Source organism: Dermacentor variabilis, chromosome 3 (assembly GCF_050947875.1).
Source record: "Dermacentor variabilis isolate Ectoservices chromosome 3, ASM5094787v1, whole genome shotgun sequence".
Classification (NCBI taxonomy): domain Eukaryota; kingdom Metazoa; phylum Arthropoda; class Arachnida; order Ixodida; family Ixodidae; genus Dermacentor; species Dermacentor variabilis.
In genome coordinates, this window is record NC_134570.1 from 60,954,576 (window position 1) to 60,977,931 (window position 23,356).

At 45.1% G+C, this 23,356-nt stretch overlaps 2 protein-coding genes across 3 annotated transcripts in view; both read left to right on the forward strand.

Annotated features, from left to right (window-relative positions):
- Dp1 (satellite-binding protein 1 Dp1) overlaps positions 1-4,066 on the forward strand; it is a 50,828-nt gene extending 46,762 nt beyond the window's left edge. For both annotated transcript variants that reach the window (XM_075685329.1, XM_075685330.1), the window contains one exon: positions 1,764-4,066. In XM_075685329.1, the coding sequence (XP_075541444.1) occupies positions 1,764-2,039 (276 nt within the window). In that variant the 3' untranslated portion in view covers positions 2,040-4,066. The remainder of the gene's footprint in view (positions 1-1,763) is intronic.
- Positions 4,067-5,536: 1,470 nt separating this feature from the next.
- LOC142575735 (SUZ RNA-binding domain-containing-like) lies at positions 5,537-19,613 on the forward strand. The gene is made up of 4 exons (XM_075685333.1): positions 5,537-5,764; positions 6,085-6,137; positions 6,657-6,953; positions 15,115-19,613. Exons 1-4 carry the CDS (start codon positions 5,705-5,707, stop codon positions 15,227-15,229), a joined length of 525 nt encoding a protein of 174 aa, XP_075541448.1. The 5' UTR covers positions 5,537-5,704; the 3' UTR covers positions 15,230-19,613.
- The last annotated feature ends 3,743 nt before the right edge of the window (positions 19,614-23,356 follow it).

A 23,356-nucleotide genomic window follows, 5' to 3' on the forward strand; every position in this document is an offset into this window, starting at 1 on the left:
ATGAGGTTTTACTGTATACAAGTGATGTTTTTATGGACAGTTTGCAGATACAGTGAAATGTCTATATGATGAATCTCACGGTACCGCTGAAATTTATCTTGAAGTATGGTTGTTTCTAATATATGCAAATTGGGGCTAAATTCTAAGCTAAATAACTAAATTAAATATTAGCTAATAGTTAATACCTAATAAATTAACTAAATTAGCTAAATAAACTAAATTCAATATGAGATATCTCCTGCATTTGCAAGCACCACATCACCAATGGTTTATGCCGATCACAGACAGATGGCACATGATAGGAGTCGGAACGCCTGTCTGTGTGTTGTCGCCTTTGCCTAACGCACTCTCATGTTCTACAGACTTCAGATCTGTTAGCACTATGCGAGTGTGTGCCTGGCCTTATGTGCGCATGCAGTACTGACAGTACTACAGGCAGCGAGATTATGCACAACAGTTTCGAGCATGTTCCATGTTGGGGAAGATGAAATGCGATGCGGCAGGGGGGCAACGATCATGACGCGGCAATCCTTGAGCGTGCACTGGCTGTCGCACATGAACCATGCAACAGTGCATTTCTTCAGAATGTAGATAACACATTTCGAACTGGCACGCCCGTTACGAACAAGATTGTTGGTAACACCAGTGGCTGTCAGTAAAAGCGTGCAGCGAGTGGTCACATTGTTTGCATATCCAAGACCTGGGCTTGCCACTGCACATTGTCACCAAATATTACCAAAGCCCAGAAGCATCCAAGAATTTTATTGCTTCCCGTGTGTTATTCTCAGACTTCCTAATTGAGCTTTCCGTCACGGTCACTAGATAACAATATGTGAACCTTAATGCCATGGGCTATGTCGGTGTCTGATAATCGTTATTTCTTGAACGGCTTTGTAGGCATTATGAAGGGAATAGTGGCTACGTTTCGACGAGCTACTGCGTGTAATTTTTCTGTGGAAGGCTTTCTTGATTAAAAACCGATCATTGTGATCACGTGCCTACAGAGAAATATTTTCTGTCGCCATTTTGTGACAACACTGGCATTGATGTAGGCTGTGACTGTAGACTGCTAGTGCAGTGAAGAGTTTTTATATTCTAAGAGTTTTGATATTCTATCCAGTTGCAGCATGCACGAAATAATTAGTCTAGGTGTGTGTCAATATCAATATTTAAGCATGAATCGAGTGCAAGTACTGAAGTTTGAATATAATTCGAACATTGAATAATGAATGATATGCACATGCAATTAGCAAGTTTGGTTACTTTAACATGTTGGAACATTGCAGTTATGTTGTCATTGACGAAAAATAGACTGTTAAGGCATTACAGTAAAAGCTTGTTTATTTGGCCCATGGTCTTGCCAACCTGTGCACTACATATACCATAAAATGCCTGTAAACTCTTGAGTCATTCGGCAAATAGCACATTTGATTACTTTTAGGAAAATATTGATTATATAAGTGCAACAATCGGCAATTTCTATGCATGTGTGCAGAAACCTGTTCCCTTCACTAGAAAAATTAATTGCGTTGTAGTTTAATAAGATCACGCATAATAAATCAATCCACAAGAGCATATGATGCCACAAGCACAAAGGTTAGACAAATCCATATATGTAGTACCATTGTAGCTGAATGATCGCAGTGCCAGAGTTTGGTGTAGTAATTCTGGTAAGAGCTCCAAGTAAACAGTTAGTAGTGAACTTTGTTGCTGCTTCCACCTAATTTCCTTATTTTTCTTCCTTGTCTTTTGACCGCTTCTAGCTGGAAGACATTGTGGATCAAGAGAGCTACCACCACATGTCCCGCCAGAGCCAGAACAGCGGCAGCGGTGGTGGTGGTGGTGGCAGCGGCGGCAACAACTCTCAGGGATGGACCGAGACGTCCCCCTCGAGCGAGGGATTCGTTGTGCGCGGTGGGCCCTGGGAGCAGCGGGCGCCCGACACCACGAGCACGCAGGAGTTCCCCTCGTTCGGCGGTGGACCGCCTCTCGACTCTGTGCCGGCCAAGCCTGTGCCCTGGGGGCCCTCGCGCCGCTAGGCAAACAGCCGTGGGGCCTTCCTCCTCTTTTCATTCGTGGCAGCCAGCCTCCTCTCGGGAGTGCAACTCTCAACTCTACCTGCCCTGCTCTCTTTGCCCCCTTTTTCGTTTCCACGACACTGGCCCCTTAATCCACTCCACTCCATTCCTTCCTTCCTTAGAACACATTGCTCCGTTGTTTCTGTCTGCGTCGCAAGAGAAAAAACAAATTGGGTCTTCCTTTTTCGCCACTTGCTTGTACTGTTAGCTGCATGCACGGTATGGGAGGAGAGCCGCTCCGGACCAGACGTATGAAAGAACTGTCCCTTGAAGCCAAGATTTTCTTTTTCCTCATTTTTCTCCTTGTTTTTGTAAAGGTGTCTCTATCTTTCTTTTTTTTTTTTTTTCAACTGATGTGCCTGCCTTTATATCCCGGTCCTACCCCCATGTTTTTTTTTGCATCTGTTGGCTGCATTGCAGCGAGTGCCTACAATCTGCCCTTCTGGACAGCAGTCATCCAGCAGTCATCTTGCTTCGACTGAAAGCCCTTCTCTTGTAGCTTTCACGAAGTCTTTCCTTACTTTGTTCTCTTTGTATGTGTGTTGCAATGTAATGTAAATGTGTGCCTGAACTGTGATTGTTGTGTGCGACAGGTCCTTTTTTTTTTTTTTTTTTCTTTGCACTCGTGGTGAAAGGTAGCTACTACATTGTAGGCCTATCATTTTTGCCTTGCCTTGCCCCCACCCCTGATGTTTCTTTTTTAAACTTAGTTACCATTTAAGCTGCCAAAATTGCTGTGTTGTGTTCTTGGAGAAAATTGGCTGCCAGTACAAGTAAGTCATTGGTTTTCAAGCCCCCTTCTTTCCCTGTTCTGTCATAATACACCCTCTGTCCTTGTTTACTTGAATCCATGCCCGCTCATTTCTGCCTAAGGCAGACAGTGTCGTCATGGTAAAAACTGTTTAATTTCTCTGCTGTTCACTAAACCGGCCTGGACACTGCTGCAGCTTTTCGTGCTCTCGACTTGTTTGGTTGTGGATTAAATCCAAACGGCTGCCTCTGATGTCGCCTTGCAGCTTTTCAGGAACTGTTGGTTTGCTCACCACCGCTGGCAGGAATTCCTTTCTTTGTTTGTTGTGAGAGAGAGTGCTGTTCGCATGTTGTGTACACGCATGGTTGCAAGTGGAGCAGGGTGCCGTCTTCTCACGTGACTGCTGTGGTTACATTTTTCCTGTAGCGTTTTCTGTGGTTGCGCTTTGTTTTTCAAAAAACTGAACCACGTTTGTGCTTCCGGTGCTGACAAACTCTCTTCTTTTCTAATAATTGCACATCTGTACGGGTGCTTTCTTCAAATCGCCGGACAAAACAAAGATCAACATTTCCCTCTAGTGCTCGGGTGTGGGGGGGGGGATTTAGTTCATTATATTTTTTTTAAGTGAAAGCCTGCATTTGAAAAGGGAACCTTAGTTCATATATTTACACTGGCCTCACACATGGAACTACTGTCTTGCCTTGATTTAGTTTTTTTATTTCCAGTTCAATTTTTTTCACTGGGCTCCAGATTAAATTTCATTACACTGCACCTTGCACACATGAACTCTACTGGTAGGAACCTTAATTTTGATTTCACTGACACGCAAAAAAAAGCAAGCTCTGCTGCAAACAACTTTGACTATCACAAAGGTTATTTTGTGCAGGGTTTGTTGTTCTTTCCGGTGGCTTCTAGTACATTAGCTGTGGCAAAAGAAAACAAAAATGAGCAGTTACTGTCTTAGACATTGTGAAGAAAAATCCTTGTTGCCTCCCCTCCCCCCCACCAATTATCTTTGTGTTTTTGTTTTTGTGATGCAACTGTTTGATGAACTGCATTTGTTTTTTTGTCTCAATTAGCAGTATACTGTTAAATAGTTATCCTGTTGCTTTGTGCAGTTGCTGGAAATTTAGCATGTACAAAAAAAAACTGCTTTCTTTACAAAAATTGTCGAGCCTTCCACAGCTACTTGTGTGCTTGTATACCTAAAACATATAAACCGTTGTTTTTCTTTTTAGTCTCTTCTTCTCCTTCTTTTCTTTCTTTTGTTGTATGGTGTGAGTGTCCTCCACAAACAAGCACAAGTTGTGTAAGGCGATGCTCAAGTTTTTCTGGGTGAAAAAGAGGAAACGTAAGCTCTGTTGTTCCCCTGAGACCCCATATTTTTGTTGTGCAGTCTTTTTGTTCACCACTGTACAGAAGAAAAAGCCTGGTAGAATTTGTCCCCTCTCTATACACATTCTCTTAAAAGCCTTCACCTTAGTTCTTTTTTTTTCTTTAGGGGAGGCAAATTTTTGCTTGTTCAGCAGTGCATGTTGGAGCCATGCTCAGGCTCGGGCCCAGTGTCTCGATAACTTTTGTTTTTACTTGTTTCCTTCACATTGTGTGCAATGTTTGCAACTCCGATCAAGTCGTACAAGTTGTGCTGGGCCTAGCACTTGTCATACCCCCTCGCCTTGTCCCATTCTTTTAACCCTCTTAAACTTATTTTTGTGGAGAACTTTGGAATGTGTAGTCACAAGCATTTTAGCAGAAAATGCGAGATTAAGTGCGGCGGTCTGAAACCTTTCTATTTCTCTTGGGGGCAGTGAACCACAATGTGTTGCTGTGTGCAGAATGGTGATAACAGCAAGAAGAGTATCGAAGAATGTCCCTGACGCCTCCCAATGTGGTGGCTTGGGTTGAGGGTCCTAGTTGGGGGCAAGTTTCTATGCAGTCTTTTGTGCCAGTCGTTGTATATTCTAAAGAGGTATATTGATCTATAAAAGGGGAATAAAAAAATGTTACAAAAGTTGTCCTTTCTTTCGAAACGTTGCGTGCCACAGTGGTTGCAGTACTGGCATGCACCATTTGCATGGAAGTATTAACAAAGTGATCTCGCTCCCCCTGAAATGTCTGCTTTGCCAAATCTTGCCACTACCTGCTCTGGTAAGTGTATTAGCATAATGGTTGCTCCCAGTGCAGCTTCAACATCCCGCAGCAGCGGCTGCTTTTCTGTACACCTTATGGAGGACCATCCCAGAGGAATGGCTGCAGCAGGGTTTGTAAAATCTAATGTAGAGTTGTGCAGAGTAAGAAGTTATTGCATGATCAGTATGTGGAAGCATGGTGAAAAGCGCTTCAGCATTGGAGACAACCGAACAGAATGGTTGGAGAAGTGCCGATGCCTCTATCCCTTCTCCTGTTGCATCCCTCGTTTTAGTGCCGTTTTTTTTTTGTTTTTTTTTCACTATGGGGTACAGAACCGTTTGAATTAATGCCGCCGGTCGTACAGCTAAGGAAAAGTTATTCTGCAAACTTCTCGGACATTTCCCGAGTCTATTCCGCGCGCGCTTCGGCCATGTGTAGTGGGTAGTGCGGGCTAACGAAGCGAAAGTGTATCTTTGTAGCCCTGTTTTATTATTAGGCAATCCCTGGCGCCCCGCCGATCCAAATATGGCAACCAAAGTGAAGCCACATGGAATTAGCGGACTGTTTTCCTGTTGCCCACAACGGCTAGCTGGATTGATCTGCTAGCCAAACTGGTGCACGCGACTGGCTGCTGCTATTTTTACCGACGACCGACCCCAACGCGAACGAAACTACTTGTGCGGGGGTTGCCGCAAAAGGGCCACAGACGTCGCGTCGGTCGCTTTATTTTTATTTGTTCGCGGTTATGGCAGACGACATTTCGGAGGATATTTGCGACGACTGGGAGGATATGGTGGAAAATGGCGTAAGTCCCCTCGCTGGTCGCTGTGCGCCTAGCGTACGCGGCCCCGTTAACGTTAATAGCAAGTGCAGCGCACGTCGTTCTGCGTGCCTTCGAAGTGAACGAGCTTTTAGTGCATGAAGGCAATAGGCCTAAAGTTAGGCTTACTCTTCTCCACTGAGCCGAGCTTTCCCTGTTTTGATTCATTTGAGCTCGGACCCCTTTTTTTTCTCCTCGCAGGAGAGAAACAAATTTCCTTTTGGATCTGCCTGCGCGTTTGGTGCCCGCGTTTGTGCCTTGTGTGTGTTTTCGGATCACTAACGTGCGCTGTCATGTCCAATCAGGTGCTGGAGAAGAAGTTGGAAAGGTTAAAGGTGAAAACAAACTCCGCAAACAGGTCAGTTTACTTGACGTTTCTTCCCATCGCGCTAGCACTCGTTCCAGCTAACGTTCTTGCACCCTTTTGTATTAATAGATTGTCCGAGATTTTATTTTTGAAAGCAACAGCTTGCAAACGCGCCTAGTTTACGTGTACAGAGTTTATTTGGTGCTGACAATCAACCAGCCTACCAAACTCTCTTCCGTGGAGCCTGGCCCGCAGGGCAGTTTAGGCAGTGTAGTGTATTTTACTAATCTATTTGGACGGCTCTTTTTCTTTTTTTCATCGCGATAAGGCTATCTCAGCTGCGATTTTGTTTCGTCTGAATCCACAATCGTCGGCGAGGTAGTCGCACTGCTTCGAAGTCGCAGCGTTCTCTTTTTATGTCCGCGAGCACGATCCGTTTGGCCTCCTTGAAACGCCTTCCGATGCTCCGTCAGTGTATGCTCGGTTCGGCAGACCGCCCTACCTAGCTGCGTCGCGTGACGATCTCATTTCTTTGCACATCTTTTTTTTTTTTTTTTTCCCTCGCTTCAGTAACAACGCGAATCCTCCAGCGAGCGGCGTCGGCGGGGCTGGTGTCGGCGAAGTGGCAGTGATGCCGCGTGTTCTGCTGGAAGACAGTGTTCGGACGCAGTACACGCCGGCGGTGAAGATTCTAAAACGGCCCCCAGACGCGATCCGGTCCGGTGGGAGCGTCAACGGCACCGGTTCTGAGAAGTCGCCCAACCGGCAGCCTGTCAAGAGCCTACAACAGCGGGAAGCCGAGTACGCCGAGGCGAGGCTGCGGATACTGGGTTCAGCTCGCAGCGAAGATGACGGCCAGAAAGAAAAGTGAGGAATGCGTTGAGTGCTTTGACGTTGTGGAGTCTGTGCTGTTGCTTCGCCGATCCGAGCAAGCCCATCCGTGTGACTGCTGTTCGTGGCTGTTTGTCACTGGCAGCTTTGCAGTGCAGGCCGTGGGAAGTTCCTTTACTAAACTGCAGCAAGGGTTGTTGGGCGCACAGACATATTCGCGTAATAAACGCGACTCTTTGGGTACACCGTATGGCCGTGCTCGACGGCATATAAGATGGTTCAGATAAATTCAGCATGTGCGGTTAGTTCGTGTGCTTGTCGGAGTTGGGTGCTGTTATAGCTGCTCACTGCAACATGAAACACTGTCCAAGTGCTCATTGCAAGCTCACAAATGACATGCTGGAAATCCCCATGCATGACAATGGATGGTCTTTGAATTGGCTGACACAAGGCACATGACAACCCAAAGGCCTTCTTTCTCTTAAGTAGTACAGACAGCCTGTGCAGAATTTCACTTGGCCATTTCTAAATCTCCTTAGTCATATGACATGACCCCACTTCAGCGGAACACATTGCTTGGTATCAGATCATGCTTGACAGTCTTTCATCAGTTAGTACTACTCTTCTGATTCGCCTCCTGGCAGGGAAGTCATTCCTACTAGATCATGTTTCACTTAGTGGTTCCTGCCACAGTGCACGTATGTCATCCCCGCATCACCTAGTGTTCCGTACCTGAATTCATGTTCTTGGTGCATGAATCATTCCCTGCTTTTCAGTGGTTGTAGCATTCCATTGCTATTCACAAGGTTGAAAGTTTGATTCCCAGCTTGACATGGACCCATTCCTATGGGTCCCTCAGAAGCAACTTCATTAAGGTCTTGGTAAATGTTGCATAGAGTCCCTCAAAAGCAACTTTATTGAGGTCTTGGTAAATGTTGCATAGAGAAGGCAACCTTGGGGCCCTTTTTGTGTGGCTTCAGGATGCTAATTATTGTTGCACTTCCTGGTATCAGCAGGCCTGCTCATGCTTTTCGCCAATCAGTAAAAATTAAACCCATCAGTTAGGTTAGCAAATACCAGGGTTGTTGAAGGTAACGCAGCAACTGGTTGTAAATAATTGTCTGCAAGGCAAATATGGGGTCACAAGAAAATAATATTGCTTGTCTTTGTTCTTTTTTTTTTTAGCTGCTTGTTCTCAGTTAATCATTAGTCATATGCACAGATGTTATTGTTTCATATGGCTTTTCACTAGAATGAAATTAAAGCATGCATGTCATCCTTTCATGAGGTGCATTCTGCACCTGAATAAATTTGTGTGGCGCATAAATCGTGCTCTGCTCTTCAAACCTTGCATTTATCCAGTGCATTCTATTGCTGGCATTTTAACATGAAGGGCCAAATCTGCAATATATGGTAAACAGGAGGGCGCTGTCCAAATAAATTTTCCAGTTGCTTCCTGATCGTCAGACTTATATTAAGCCCCTAGGCAACCTTAAGTTGACACTAATTCACCAGTTCCCGTTTCTATTCTTTGACTGATTGATAGGTCTTGGTTGGCTGTTCAACAGAATGTCTTCTAGAATTTTGTTCAGCCATCATTAACTCTACCAATATGCCTAAATTACACAGTAGTTGTGGTGTGTATGTCATAATTAACTCTGGCCCCACAACAAGTGTAAGTGAATGTTTCTACAATTTCTTTCTCAACCGCTAACCATTCAGTCGCAGTGCATTGTTTCTGATGACAGTCGGAAAGCAGTGCCAACTTTACAGGTGGTACAATAGTGCCTTCTGTTCAATGACAGTGCAATTACAAGTGCACATGCAGGAAACACTATTGCAAATTTTGATGGCGCTTCGTTGCCCAACAAGACATCAGCATCTGTTTTTGAGCACATTATAAGCATTGCACTGTACAGGCCCTGTTCAAATAATTGTTTCAGTTGAACGTAGATGAATAACTGTGATAGTGGAGCTATTATTGCGAAGCAATCTTTGCCTCATTCTTGGCAATTTGCGGTAGTTAGGTAGATTGGTATATTTCTGACTCACCTCACTTTAGCAAAAAGGAAATAATGTGTGACCAATGGTGAAAGCGAACCTCTGCCGTCAAGCACAGCAGCCAGTTGCTTTAACCATTAGGCCATGATCGCACACATACTTCTCTTGTTCCAAAGCAAGCCAGCTCTTTTAAGTGCTTGGTATGTGCGTCCCATGCCACTTCGATTTCTTTCCTTGTGACAGCTTGTGGTTCGAGGTACTGTCTTAGACTACACTATCTCTAGGACTGGCCCACATTCCTCGGGACTTACCTTTTAGCACACTACTTAAAAAGTGTGTGATGTTGTACTGACTTCGCGATTGCCTAAGTTAATCATGCTTTAACACTTCTTCACTGGAGTGCTCATGGCATTGTCGTCGTACATACCCCTCATGACATAGCCGCACAACTGCATAACATGTAGGCGCAGAGGACTTCGCAGTCTGTGTTTCTCTCATTTTCAGTCATCCACTGCCTATGCAAAAAGCAACAATTGCTGTGTAAGCTTTTCCTGAATGCCTGGCGTAGAAATCATGCCCTTGCCACCATACGATCATCTTCAGCGTGGTCATTGGCATGCTGCTGTTGTCACAGGCATGTGCGCTCACAGTCCATGCACACAAGCACTCCAATTTACACAAACGCATTAGTCCACCTGGTATCACTTTGCAGCACCTCAAAGAAGGCTAGAAAGCCAGATACCCGCAAAATGCTTTGCATATGATTAATTCCCACAGTGTGTGGGATCTGCAGTTTTTTGTAGGACTGCTTGTACTGTTCATCTAAGTACCCATGTTGCTCCGAGAGCAATTTCTGTTCATGCAGGGTACTAAAGGCACTAATTAGCAGTGATGGGTACTTAGTCTGCAAATGTTGCTGGCTTCATGGAAAAATTTTCCAGTTAATCACAGTGACTAGCTGTGGTGAAAGGGACACTAAAGGCAAATATTAAGTCAAGCTAATGATAGACCAATCAATGCTAGAGGAATTCTAAGGTGTCACTATTGTTACGGGGATGTTGGGAGTATAGACAGACTGTATCCTTCCGTAACAACATTATCGTGAACACAGCTTTCGTAATCGTGAAGTTGAGTAAAATGCAAGACACGATTAGAGACCCCCCCGGAATATTTGACTACTTGCCCAAAGACGAAGGCACTTTTAATTTAAATTCTGTCACTAATACTCAACCACTGCTTATAAAACATATTTGTATTGAATTATAGGATGAAAAAAAATTGTACTTGTCCAGTTCTACTTCATTTTTAGAAGAAAAAAAGAGATATCCATTACCCTTGACAACTACGCCGGCGGTCAAAAGATTTCGTTTTCGCTCAACTCTGTGCCAACTTCGCTTTTGGGTTTTGGTAGTTTCATTATCACTTAGTGCTGCACTGGTTTTCTGGGCTTGCAAAACTCACACAAACTGCAAGTAGCAGAGCATTCCACTTCCATGTGATGTCACGGGATGCTCGAACCGTTCACGCCACTTGACCAAGAGCAGCTGCAGCAGCGAATCCACCGCTCTGTCGTGGCTCGATTTCTCCATGGCCAGGAAACGCCGTACACCGTCTCTTGGGCGCCGTTTTACTCACCGACGGCCGCGAAGGGCAGCGATGGCATATGCAACATCACCACTTCCTGGTTTTTGTGGCGGGAGACTTGGATTGCGATAGAGGTATTCAGCCCCTTCAGATACAGTTTTCTCATAAACTAAATCTTTTCTTGGCACGAAACGAGCGTTGTGAGGTTTCTGGAATAATATTTAAACAGTCCAAGGCGAGTTAGTATTTGCCTTTAGTGTCTCTTTAAGGAATGACATTGCTGTTTCTTTTTAGGTCTGTGCCATTTTGTTCACATGTTTATCTTGTGCAGCCACTTTCCTTTTCTCTATTACACTTGCTAGGTCTTTTTTTTTTTTTTTTTGTTACGAGCATTTATACCTGTTGTCATTCATAGTTCACACTGACAACTTTTCCAGTTTTCTTGTGCCACTAAGCCTTGAGCTTAGTGCCATATAATCTGGTTGCATTTATTTGCAATAACCTTGATGTCAGTATCAACACAATTTGTATTGATAATGTGGTATTGAAGGAAATGAAACTCAGCCTCCTCCTGCATGGGTTATTTGGAACATTGCTGGGGTACAGTGGCTGGTAGTTATGAGGATCTGTTTGAAGCTTTTAGCACCATTGTCTTTGCATTTGTGTTTACAAAACACGTGGCCATGGCCTGTGGAGTCTCCAACGTACTCTTGGGACAAAGGAACAACATCACAATAGTGCAAACAATCACAAGGGCAGTTATTGCACCTTTCCTGCACCAATCTAGTCAGTTTAATTATTACCACTAGAACACGCTGATGGGTGTGCAACAAATCGAGGAAGGCTGACTCACCGCGACCAGGTAGCGAGCGAATATGTTTGCCCCCATGTAGAACACCAACACACAATCGTTTCTGTGAAAAGTGGCGCATTCGAATGATCGTGCTTGTCCATTCCGGTGTGCTGCTTCTAAGCCTTTTGCAGGACGGTCCCGTACACCAACATTTATAGATGCTTGTTCAGTTTGGAACTCCTCCTCTAAAGCCGGGCTTGATGTCTCTTGTTCCTAAGGGCTGTGAAGGGGCTGCGGTCGAGCTTTGCGCCAAGTGAGCAGTGCGGCTCTGCTGACATGTGTAGGCTGGTTGCCGGGGTTTGCACTGCTGCTTGGGCTGGTAGCTGAATGTAGTTTCTCACTGTGTGTCTTTTCATTGTCCTCTTGCACGTGGCTGGCAGCCGAGGCCTTTTGCATCCAGTCCTAGTTCCGCGCTCACGGAGACACAATTACCTGCGACGTGTAGGTCCCTGAGTGTTGATATTGCACGTACACTTTGGTTTGTAGGCTCACTTCTCTTTTGTCTCCCGAGATAAACCTTATTCCTGGTGCCATATTTTATGTCATGGTATGGAAGTTCACGACAACATGCTGATGTGTTTCATGTCTGGTTCCACCAGCAGGTACAGAAAGCTCCTACAAACGGCACATAATTCCCCCCACTGTCATGTCCACATTGTTACTATGGGATTGGCAAAGAGCCATTTCCTGTGTGGAGAAAGGTTTGGTGGAAACCATGCAATGTATCTGATGTACAGTTTCAGCATGGTGACATAATCAAGTCACATGTTACATGTCGCATGCCATATGCGGCGAGGTCGTCGAAAGTGAGCATGGTGCATGGGAATGCATGAAGCTCACAGTTCCTTGCTTGTTTCTAAGCGTTCCAGTCTGCTTTTGCTCCCACCAAAAACATCAAAGGTCGTCGAGTCAAAGAGAACTTGCGCATGAGCAAGTAGTACACTCATGTTGTAGCCTGTTAGAAAAATATCCGCAAGAGTCTGCCTATCCTTCAGACGTGCACCTTCAGCTATGCTGCCTAGAATATTATATTTCAGCTTAAACAACAGCAGAAATTCGTCGCAAAGGTACGACTTGCATACAACCTGCAGACATGACAGCATCGGATTGTAGTTCAAATTTGCAAGAAAACGTAATTCTGTTGCGCAGAAAGTCAAACACAAACCCCTTTTCCAGCTGCCCTGTTTTGGGTGAACACGCCACGAAAAATACTGACCAACTAGAGGCTGGCAGCTTTGCTGTAAAAATTTCCCGCCGAAGTTTTTGGCACTGAAACAGACTTTTTGTCCTGAACTGCCAAAAACTCAGTGTTGCAAGTAGCGCTCGGTTTTTCAGATGTCTCAGTGCACAATCACAATGGTGGGAAATGTGGCCTTAGATTATTGGAAGACAGTTTTTGTGCCACCCAGGGCAAGTTGTGTGCAGTGGCAGCAGGCTCTAAAAATCGAGCACGGAGGCATAACCTCAGTCTAATGGAGACACATGTACATTTGCGAAATTTCTGGGAGAGCCATATTTAACTGCAGCACAAGGTCGAGGAATTACGGCAGTAGCATTGCTGACACTTGCATTTCTCGAACTAAGTTTGTTGTTTTTCTTGATGTCGGGTATGTCCTGCAAAACATTGATTCCTTCAGGATTCATTGGACCAGAAACACTTGTGCACCATGTTTTGAGCACAGGTATAGCACCTTGAGGTGCCGGGTGCACAATTGTGCGCACCAAGCTAGTTGCATCAAAAGTGAAAGTGCCGACAAAAATAACTACATTTCAAGTGGCCGGATAGGTGCTTTCCAGGTACGCCAGACATGAAAAAGTTTCGTGTTCTTATATTTTGCACATTCCCAGTGAGAGCTGTTGCATGGAGTCCACGCCGTAAATTTGACAAAACTTGCTGAAGAATTGAAAATTCTGACTCTATTCTGCAGCTGACTCGAAGGTGCAGTAAAAGTGTAGTGAAACTAAATTCTCTACAGACAGTACTTTAAAAAATCTTAGCCGGGTAAAAATATGGCTATGAGCTGTTGAACCCTTATTGCAGTCAATTGTTTCGTGCTTAAAAGTGCTACAGAAGAAACAGGAGGCAAATGCTGGTTTTTTACCTCGTACTTTTAATCTGTTTTTCTTTTTTGTGAACTGTATGTACAACGGGGGAGTAAAGGCCTTGTTATGATCGGTATGTTTTACTGCAGCAGAGTACTGCTTGCACTGGGTCTCTGTGTGACACGTAGTGTTAAAAGGCCCCTCACCAGGCCGCATAGCAAATTTTGGTTAAACGTTGGAAGTTGTTATGTGCCCTTAAGAGAGCATTTTACCACAAGAATTTTTCATATTGGTTCACTAACAGCCGTGGTACAAATGTTTCATCGCCGCGAACCCATCATTTCAGGAGGCAAGCACCACTGCGAACATACACTCTCTCCACTTGCCCCGTCTAGCCTGTGCAAGCTAAATTCCTTCCCTGTGTTCTCCCATAATGGAACAGGAGGATCGCGGGACACTTGCATCACAGTAGGCTGCCTTCTTTTTTTTTTTTTTTTTATTGCATTTTTGCTGCACGGCGCACTTCCACTAACGGTCTCACGTGCGAGCACTTGCATTTGTCTCGTTTCGCGCAGCGCACGATTTTTCACGCTGGTGCACGAGAACATCCGACTAGCGTTATAGGTAAGTCAGTGCAACATAAATACTGAGGGAGCCGTCAGCAGATCACAAAGCATGATCGTGTGCTGTAACATGGTAGAAAATTTCTTTCTCTGTGTGTGCGACTGCAGAGCGTGGGAACAAGCAGACAAAATGAAACTAAATTTCTCTTGCTATGGTATGAAGTAAGACAAAGGCATGCAGACATTTGGTTTGTATTCTTTATTATTTCTCTAAACTTTAATTAATCTATGTAAGCAACAGTTCAAACAAATAGCTGCTGTTGCCTTGAATAATTCTCAATCACTGTGAGCGACGTCTCAACACTGCCATGTAAGTAGGCGCACTTGCGTGATTATGTACACTCTTCGGCTGGGAGTGCGTCACCCCTGAAAAGAAGGTCAAACAGTGTTTTGTTTAAAATTTAAGCTCTTTCCGTGGTGCATAGGGATGTAATACTTACCAGACACAATTGTCAGTGTGCATTGCATGCACTGCACGTGTCAGCTCAACATGGCCAGACCTGATGAGGTGCCCTTTAAAAGTGCCTTAGTGTGCGTCACTTTAGTTCATGTGACCCTGCATCTCAGGTCGTAACACAAACATTTGTGTGCAATGAAGCCATACAAAATGCCAAACACATCCATGTGACTGTTGTAATGCTTGAAACTTTGATGTGATGAGACTTACTATATTCCGTTAGCCCTACAATCAGTCATCCCATTCCCATTTGTGTCACCTGTGTGGATCAGAATGTAACATTACCATTCCAATTCTTTAGGCCTCGTTCTTGCTAGAACAGTTCTGCTGCTTCTTCCTTTTTTCCATGGACAGTGAATAGGTGGAATATTAACAGAAGGTTGCTTTCACACAGGCTTGAGGTACTGTTTGTGTTCCTGTATTTTATCATTTTGCCCTTGTAATCTTATTTTGGTATTGCCTTTCTTGCTTTAACTTTAGTGCCACAACTTTTATGATGAGACTGCAATCTTTTATCGGCTTTCCATAAAACAAGAAACAGTTGTGTTTCTATTTGCTGTACCATGGTGTAACTACTACAAGTACAAGTATTGGCTGGTAGCTAACTTTACTGCTGTGTATGTTTACCCGATGCAGGTCATCCGGCGTAAGTGTCTTGAACCACGTAGTGACCGACCAACAGCAGGTTCCCATCCGTCAACCACGAGGCCCCGACCAGGGATCCAACGGCTTCCAACAGCCGCGGAGGTAGCCCTGGCTTTGGACGCTGCCGTTAGATCCTCCAGCGTGTGACCCTCGCCTCCTCCTATCACCGGCTTGCTGACATTGGGTGCGCTTCACGCTTGCTGCTTATGGACCTTATGTTCACAACGTGGGAACCCAGAAAATGAAGAGAAAAAAAGAGAATGACGCGGTCCCCCATCTTTTATGTCTTTTGCTATCACTAATCTTTTTCTTTTTTTTCGTGACATGCCTGCATCACAGGTTTCATCATGTCCCCGAGTAGCTTGAGGTATTAAGAGAGTCCACTGGTGCGGCATGGCCAGCATTGTGACTTGGTAATGAAAGCAGGTGCAAGTTACTCGGTGTCGTCGCTGTATTAAGATGCTTCTGCATGCCACATTGGCAGTCAAACCTTCTTGACACTACTGGTGAGAGGCTTAATGGTGAAAAGATGTTGGAGCAAATCGTTACTGCTATTGATAAAAGAATTTTTGAAGAATGGTGAACATTTGATGTGTGGGGCAGTCCTCAGTTTTTCCACGGCTACCCAGTGGCACCGATGGATGCTGAATGTCTTCCAAGCAGCCTGCTATGCTTGAAATCAATGGCTGCCATCCACCGACGGTGGCAGATTGTGTTGCTGCACACCGCCATTGTCCTGTAGCAGGGCTGGTGTGGGTTGGTGGGTAATGGCTTAGCGCGTGTAGCTTTCAGAAGAAGAGAAGAGTGTGCTCCGGCTTGACGAAAGTGCTTCTCGCATGCGTAAAACTTTTTTTTTCCCTTTTCGCCTCCTAGCACAAGGCGTTTTTGAATGAGCAAATGCACAGTTATTGTATTTGTTTTTCTACCCTTCTCCAGGCCACCACGCCAAAGAGGCGAGTGTGGTGGCTGTGTCGACATCAGTGAATGTATAAAAGAATCACGAGCTTTGCAGCAAAAATTGATTGCATCTTGGCCTTTAGTATTGTGTGTTTATGTGTTGGATGTTGGTCTGGCTTGCTTGATTGCAATAGTCTGTCGGACTGCCAAACAATGTCACTTTCAGAATGCATGTTATGAGGGCCTTGTTTCTTTTGCTACCTCCCACATTCTTTTCTTTATTTTTTGTCTTCTCATGTAGTGGTGTAGTCTGTTTCTGTAATGCCTCTCGGTGTTGTTCTTGGTTGGAGCATTTCATTTGGCTTGTGTTTTGCTTTTTTTCCTTCCCGTTTCATTTACTTGAGGGCTGTGAAGATGAAGTGTTGCATCAAACTGCGTGCCAGCAGCATCATATTTAAGTTATTTGTCGAGGATTTGTCTTAAATTAGAGCAACACACAGAAAGCGAGAAATGTAAGACAAGTTGTGGAAAATACAGAAGGAAGGTAGGGCCGTGCTGGGGTATGATCTTGTAGCTATGCCTATTTCCGATGCTGTTATCTTTCACGCTTTTCACACTTCGTCAGTGGTCTGAGCGACGCTCTGTCCGCATTATGATTGGGATTAGCCGGCCGTGAACAGTGTATGATGAACGTGGCATGGAATCAAGTAGAAGACATCGCTGCAGAATTGCCGCTTTGCTGTCCTTTTGTCTCTTGTCTCTTGATTGTGCTGCTCTAATCGTGTGCATGCCAGCAGTGTGGCCTTCAGTATTGGTGCTTGGACTGTGAAAAAAATGTAGAAAACCTTCGCAGCTTACTTTTGCCGCGGAACAATACTTGACATCAATATTGTGTGCATGCACTTTGTGTAAAGCATCGCATGCTCTAATTTTCGATCAGGAATGTTTGGCATGCTGAGACGTGTGTGATGATCTTTGCTGGAAACTAAACGAAATATGGCAGGGAAACTCTGAGTAGAACACTTTGTATAGGCAATTACTCGCGAGAGTACCATGTCGTGTCGCTACAAATCTGGTCACTAAAAGTGATGCAGACTTTCATCTGAGTGTGAGCCAGCATTATGATGCTGTAATGTGAACTGTGGACCGTGGAAACGGAAGCCTGCGCATTAGTTTGCTTTAAATTGACATGTTTCGTTCATAAGCACTGTGCAGGTTTTGCAATGATAAAAGAAAATGCATGCAGGATTGGTGATGATTGCAGGGCAAAATTGCACCCCAAGTCACATACAGTTTTCAAGGGTATAGAGAGTTGAGGTACTGCCACAGCGAAAACGGCTAATGGCATTAAATGTCTAAATGTGTAGCATATTTAGCCTTTTAACGCCATTATTTTTGAAGTGAGTGGCTCATGCACATTTTATAGCTGCAAAGTGTGAAAAACATGTGGATACGAGGTGAAAAAAAGGACAGGACGAGCACTGACAAGACATTGTCATTCTGTCCGGTCACCTCGTGTCCACTTTTTTTTCACGCTGTGCAGCTAATGTCATACAAATTCTCCTAAGCCTCAGCGCATCTCAACATGCGCGCAGTTAATGCTATTGAACGGCACGTATGGCACCTGCAGTTTGTGCTGCAAGTTATTTTGCAATTATGATTGTTAAAAAGAAAACAAGATCTGTACACTGCTGAGGCACAAAAGTTGGGAGCAAGAGTACACATCCAATGGCACACTGCTTTGTGTGAACTAAACACTTTTAATTGCATCGTGTTTTGTTGTGATTAAATTTACCGCTACGGCAAGGTGCAAACAGCGTATGAAGTGTAAGCACAAAGCACTTGATGCCAGGAATTTTGTTGTAGGCCAGACAAAATTAGCGTCCACCATGTGCAGCAGGTGCAACCGAGCAATGTTTGCGGCTTGGCACCTGGTTAAAACGGAGACCTCATCTGAATTTGCTGGTTCCTTTAGTGGTTTGGGGTGCCACCTCTTGATGAAGGCTTGCTAACGTGTTGCTTGATGTTTGTCATTACACAGATTTGGGTCGCCTCTCCAGGTACATGTTGAAAGCCTTTTCACAAAATGAAAAGGTCGATGATGAATCGATTGCAGTATTTCCAAACCAGTGTGCATATTAACCAGCTGTTTACACATTCGAAATGGTGTCAATATGAAGAGAATGCAAACTGCAAGCAAAAAAAAAGAAAGGGTTGATCAAGGAGCACAGTCTACTTGCAGCAGTTCAAACTGATCATTGAAAACTCCGGTGTATTTAAACAAGTTTTGGTCTTCTGTATTTTTAAAGGTTAGCCATCTGGCCCAAACGATTCATTCAGACTATAATATAATGCAGCTGAAACTGCCTAAAGAAAGGACATTTGTAGCCACGAATTGTCAGCGCACACCCAAGTTTGATGTTGACTTTGCTGTGTATATTGACAAGTGCCGCAGACGTGGATTTCGCTGACATCCCTTATTGTCTTTGTCACCATTTGTCACCTATTGTCACCACACTAATGAGGGACATGTTTCTCTTCTCTCTTTTCTGTTCTTTTTTTGTGCATCCGTTCCTTACAAAAAATCGAGCTTTTGCTTAAATCTTGCATGTAGTCGAATTTACATGGGGATTGGGGTACCTACAAATTGTACAACATAATACACAGAAAATATATATATATATATATATACACATATATTATATACACATATGTATGTTTACATGTATATGTACATATATACAAAAATGAATCTTGTTTCAAGCTGCCTGCCCTTGCATTGCGTAAAATATGTGTATGTGTACATATTCATAGGTAAGTGTACATACTTCTAACAGTTTATTCTTTGTGGTGGTGTGTGAAGAGAGGGCAGCGTGTGTGTTATTTGTTTGCATTTCTTGTGAGCATACCTGCAGAGCATAGTTCACCCTGTCTCCTTACCTATATTATTTTTCTTGCTAGCATTGTATTTCAGAATTGCTCTCACTCCCCCCCCCCTCATATTTCTTTTTTCTTAGATGAAGAAAGAAAGGCTTTGTAGTAGGAAATTCTACTTACAAACTGCACTAACCAGTGTGTGATAGTTTGTTTTCAAGCTTTCTTTGATACCTGCCACTTGTCCCAGCGCTTGGTTGCAGTGCGAGCATATCGCACGAGCCACAGCTGACGTTGAAGCCCCCAGCCACCATAAGAACTGTGTAGCCAAGCTTGGCATGGTCACAAAATTGGTGCATGCAGACGGGGACTTGTTACAATTGAAAAACATGTTCAGCATTCTGACTGCAGTGCCAGGCTGCTTTTGTGCGCCGTGGTATTGTTTAAACTGATGAAAACAAGATATTTGCTTGGAGAACAATGTGCAAGGATCTGCGGCTCCGCGATTGCACTACATTGGTAGCGTGTTCAGCTCTGCAGAGTTATTGCACTGTGATTAAGGGGGAGCGGGCACTGTAAGCTCTATAAAACTGTGCATCCCTACTGCATCTTGTGTTGTGTACAGTAAGGAGATCAAAGACATGTTTACGTGCAAGGTGTTTGTTGTAGAGGATGTGCACTTGTGTGACATTTGTATAAAGGCTTTCTTTTTGCTCACATGTGTATGTTTTGACCTTCATTGAAGAAAAAATGTGCATTTGGTGGGTTCACACGTTCTTGTACAATTCCTTTATGATCAATTCTAATAACCACATCAAACTTTCACGTTGGTGAATATGACTGTTGCATAATACCTAGAACGTTGGTATTGCACTTTACCTCACCTTCAGTACTTCTTGGCGGTGCAAACTCTTGTCGAATCTCGTGTGAGAATTTAAAATGACTGACTTGCAGTGCCTTTGACTGCTGGCTCTCAAGCTTGTTGAAATCAAGTGCTGGGAACACATTCACTTGGTTCATTAAGAGCAGCTTGCTCCAGCTTGTAGCGCTGACGTACTCTCCCTTTTGTGCGGTAAGTGCGAATGAGATCCGAGTTCCTGTCTCGCGAAGCTGCAGCAACTTCTTTTCCGCAGGAAGCTCCGTGGTTCTTTCGAGTGACTGAATGTTCATCTTGGGCAGACTTGGTCTGGTGCTGATCACGTCTGGCTTTGCATTGTTACAATCGCAGTCAGAAAATGGCAAGGATCGGTTGAATGTACCATTACTTCGTCACCTTAAGGCAGCAGTCATAGGTGTAAAGTTTTAATATTCCCGCAGGGGGGAGATGTCCCAGCTAACTTTAGCCAGCGTTTAAAAATATGCAAATGCCACATAGCTGGACAAAATAAAGGTAATTTGTTTGTCATTGCTTGGAGATACTCAAACTATTGTTTCATTCCGCATAATTAGCTAATTAGTTTTCATTAATAGACTTCTCAAATATAATTAGGTGAAAAGTGTCAATGAGAAAATTGTAGAGTGACACTAGTTGCCATGCCCCCCCCCCCCCGTTGTTGGCACTTATGGCAGCCGTGACACACAAATCCTTTAATGCGAAGCATTCATTGGCTTATCCCAGGCACTTTGCAGTAGGTCGGAAATCTTGCCAGATTTCGGGCCTCTTCAATAAAACAAAGGATTCGCAGTTCCGCCCGAAAGGCGAAGCACAGATTGTGATAGCAAATTAGTATATAGCTGTGTGAAGTAAGGATAGTAGTTTTATCGGCCGTATGAACTTGTAAACATTCGCTTACTAACTAAATTAACAATGATAGAATATGTAAGCGTGACGCGGCGAGGACATAGAAAGAAACAAAGCACTGTCCTTTTGTGTCTGCTGCTTTCTACGACCTTGGTCATTTGCGCTTACGCCTTCTATCGTGGATTAAGACCAATTAGCCCGTCAACGTGTTTTAATTAAATTAACCAGCACAGTGTCAGGCGCACACAGGTAAAACATGAACACATCTCGCTCGATGAGCGCGGAAACTCGCGGTGGAAATTCTGAAGTGAGGAATCTCGGAAGCAGCAAGCGACTTGACCTTCATGCATATCTCGCTTCAGCGCCAACGAAACGTCGAAAGCACAGCCCATACGAAGCTGCCGGCACTACGCGTACTCTGCAAACATCGCATATCGCTTTGAAGACAGGGCCCGCGCGGGCGCGCACTTTAGCCACGTCGCAGATCGCTTTCAAGTGACACGAGCGCCGGCACCGCGTCCCCATGGCGTCCGCCAAAGCGTCTACTACGGCGTCCGCGATTCGCGTGGCCAACGCCGTAGTAAACGCCGCGGTTGTCTCAACTCTGTACGGAGCGGCGGGCGAGGAGTACAACGAGGCACCGTAGCAGCCGCCGGAGAAGAACGACCCTCCCTCGTCTCACCCTGCCTAGTGCGTCACAGGAGAGGGCACGCATCCGGGCCGCGTTCCTCGCTCGTGCACGCGAGGTTGAACCGCGTTCGCCAGCCCATCCTTAGAGGCTGTCACTCATACGGAACCTCACGGCGACGGCGGAAATGCACCTGGAGTGTCCATATAATTGCTGTTCCAATAAAAAAATTTCGAAGTGTGCGATGGTGGGATCGATCCTATGATTACAAGCACAACAGCCCAGTGCTCTAACTGTAGTACCTCGATCGCGGACGTGCTTCTCTAACGTGATCGCCGGTTGGCTATTCGAGACGACTAACCTGTGCATCGCGTCGCATAGCAAGAGCACGTGCGTGCACACCAGCTTCCATCTTTCCAGTGTGCCACAAGGGGGAGTGTGCAGTCAGCACTGCTTTTGAGATCGACCCACATTCCCCAGCGCTTTCGTCGTAGCAGATTGCGCAACCAAGATGCTGCACTACATTGTTACCATCTTCGGGATCGGCTGTAGTCGTAATGGGGTAGGCTGTAACTGTTCTTAACCGACGTAGGAACTAAACTTGTCAGGGCATCGCTGTCAAATCATCGTCTTCATGCTTTTACCATCACACACAGGCTCAATTTAAATACACGCACTGTTGGCTTACATAAATACATTGCTCCATTTTTCCCCCCCTCCTCCTAAACGTGTTAGATAGCAAGACCAGCTAAATGCTTCAGTTAAAATTGATTCCCCCCGTGCATGGGATCTCAATAACGTTTGAGTTCTTTATTGGATAGCTGACGGCCCAGCACTCGCGCTATGGAGCCTCAATTCTCGAGACCTCAACAAAAAGCTGCAGTTTTCGCCCGTAAGGCGAAGCATCGATTGCGATAGCAAATTAGCAGACAGTTGTACGAAGGATAGTAGCTTTATCGGCCGTATACAAACTTGTAAACATAGGCGTACTAACTAAATTAACGAGCATGGTGTCACGCGCGCACAATCAAACATGAACACCTCTCACTCGATGGCCATGGAAACGCGCTGTCAAAACGCTGCATTGAGGGAACGTGGCAGCTGCAGCGAGTGAATTGTCCTTCGTGTCTCCGCTCGCATCAGCGCGAACTAAAAGGCGAAAACACAGCGCGGACTCTACCCGTCGCATGTGGCTCTCAAGATACAGCTGCTTGGCCGGGCACGCTCGGCCGCCCTGAGTAGAACGCCCATTCTCCCCTCCCTCCGCAACCTTGCGCGCGACGGAAGGCGGCGCGTTTCGTCCCTACTTTCCTCCGTTACGTGCGCGAGATTGAGCCGCGATCGCCGGCTCACCCTTGCGCACTTTCCCTCGCATATACAGCATACTGCGCGCGGCGACAATGCTATCGCCCTTGTACTTTACACGGGACATCACGGCGACGGCAGAAATGCGCTTGAAGTGTCCACATAATTGCTGTCGCAATAACAATTATATTACATTTTAATGAAACCAATTAAAAGCGTGTTCGAAGCACAGTGTGGATTCAGACATTAGGTTTTCCGTTACGTCGCCAAAGCTTGTTGTGGCGATCTGGTGGTCATGGAGGAAAGAAAGACTCCATGCTTGTGGTACCAGGCACCACTGACGCACGCACACACACTATCCGTTGAGCACTCGAGAGGGAAGAGGGTATCTACAAAAGAAAAGCGCACAATTCAGCTATTTGAAAGGAACAGTGGCGTAGCCAGAGGGGGGGGGGGCGAGTGGTTCCCTTTTGTGACTGGCACCAGCATGGTACACGCCTTCAGGCAGACTAAAGGGCTGCTCAAGGTAATAGTTGTGTTATTATGCGCCAAGCACGGGAAACGTAACAGAGAATAATGAAACTCTACCCCCCCCCCCCCATAGAAAAAAAAAAGGATCTGGCTACGCGGCTGATTCGGAAGGGCCAATTCGGCAACTTCCGGCAACGTGGCCTTCAACCACTGCAACGGGCCGAGTGATGTGCGCTTGAGGTGTCATATTACATGCTGAAAAACAGTGCCTTCTAATTAAAGGCCAACTGTAACAACATTTAACTTTGGCTGAATTT

Bases quoted from the DNA above. Each gene is read 5' to 3' on its own strand.
- LOC142575735 (XM_075685333.1), top strand. From the start codon at position 5,705: ATGGCAGACGACATTTCGGAGGATATTTGCGACGACTGGGAGGATATG. The intron at 5,765-6,084 runs GTAAGTCCCCTC...ATGTCCAATCAG, and splicing joins AGGATATGGTGGAAAATGGC to GTGCTGGAGAAGAAGTTGGA. The intron at 6,954-15,114 runs GTGAGGAATGCG...TACCCGATGCAG, and splicing joins GATGACGGCCAGAAAGAAAA to GTCATCCGGCGTAAGTGTCT.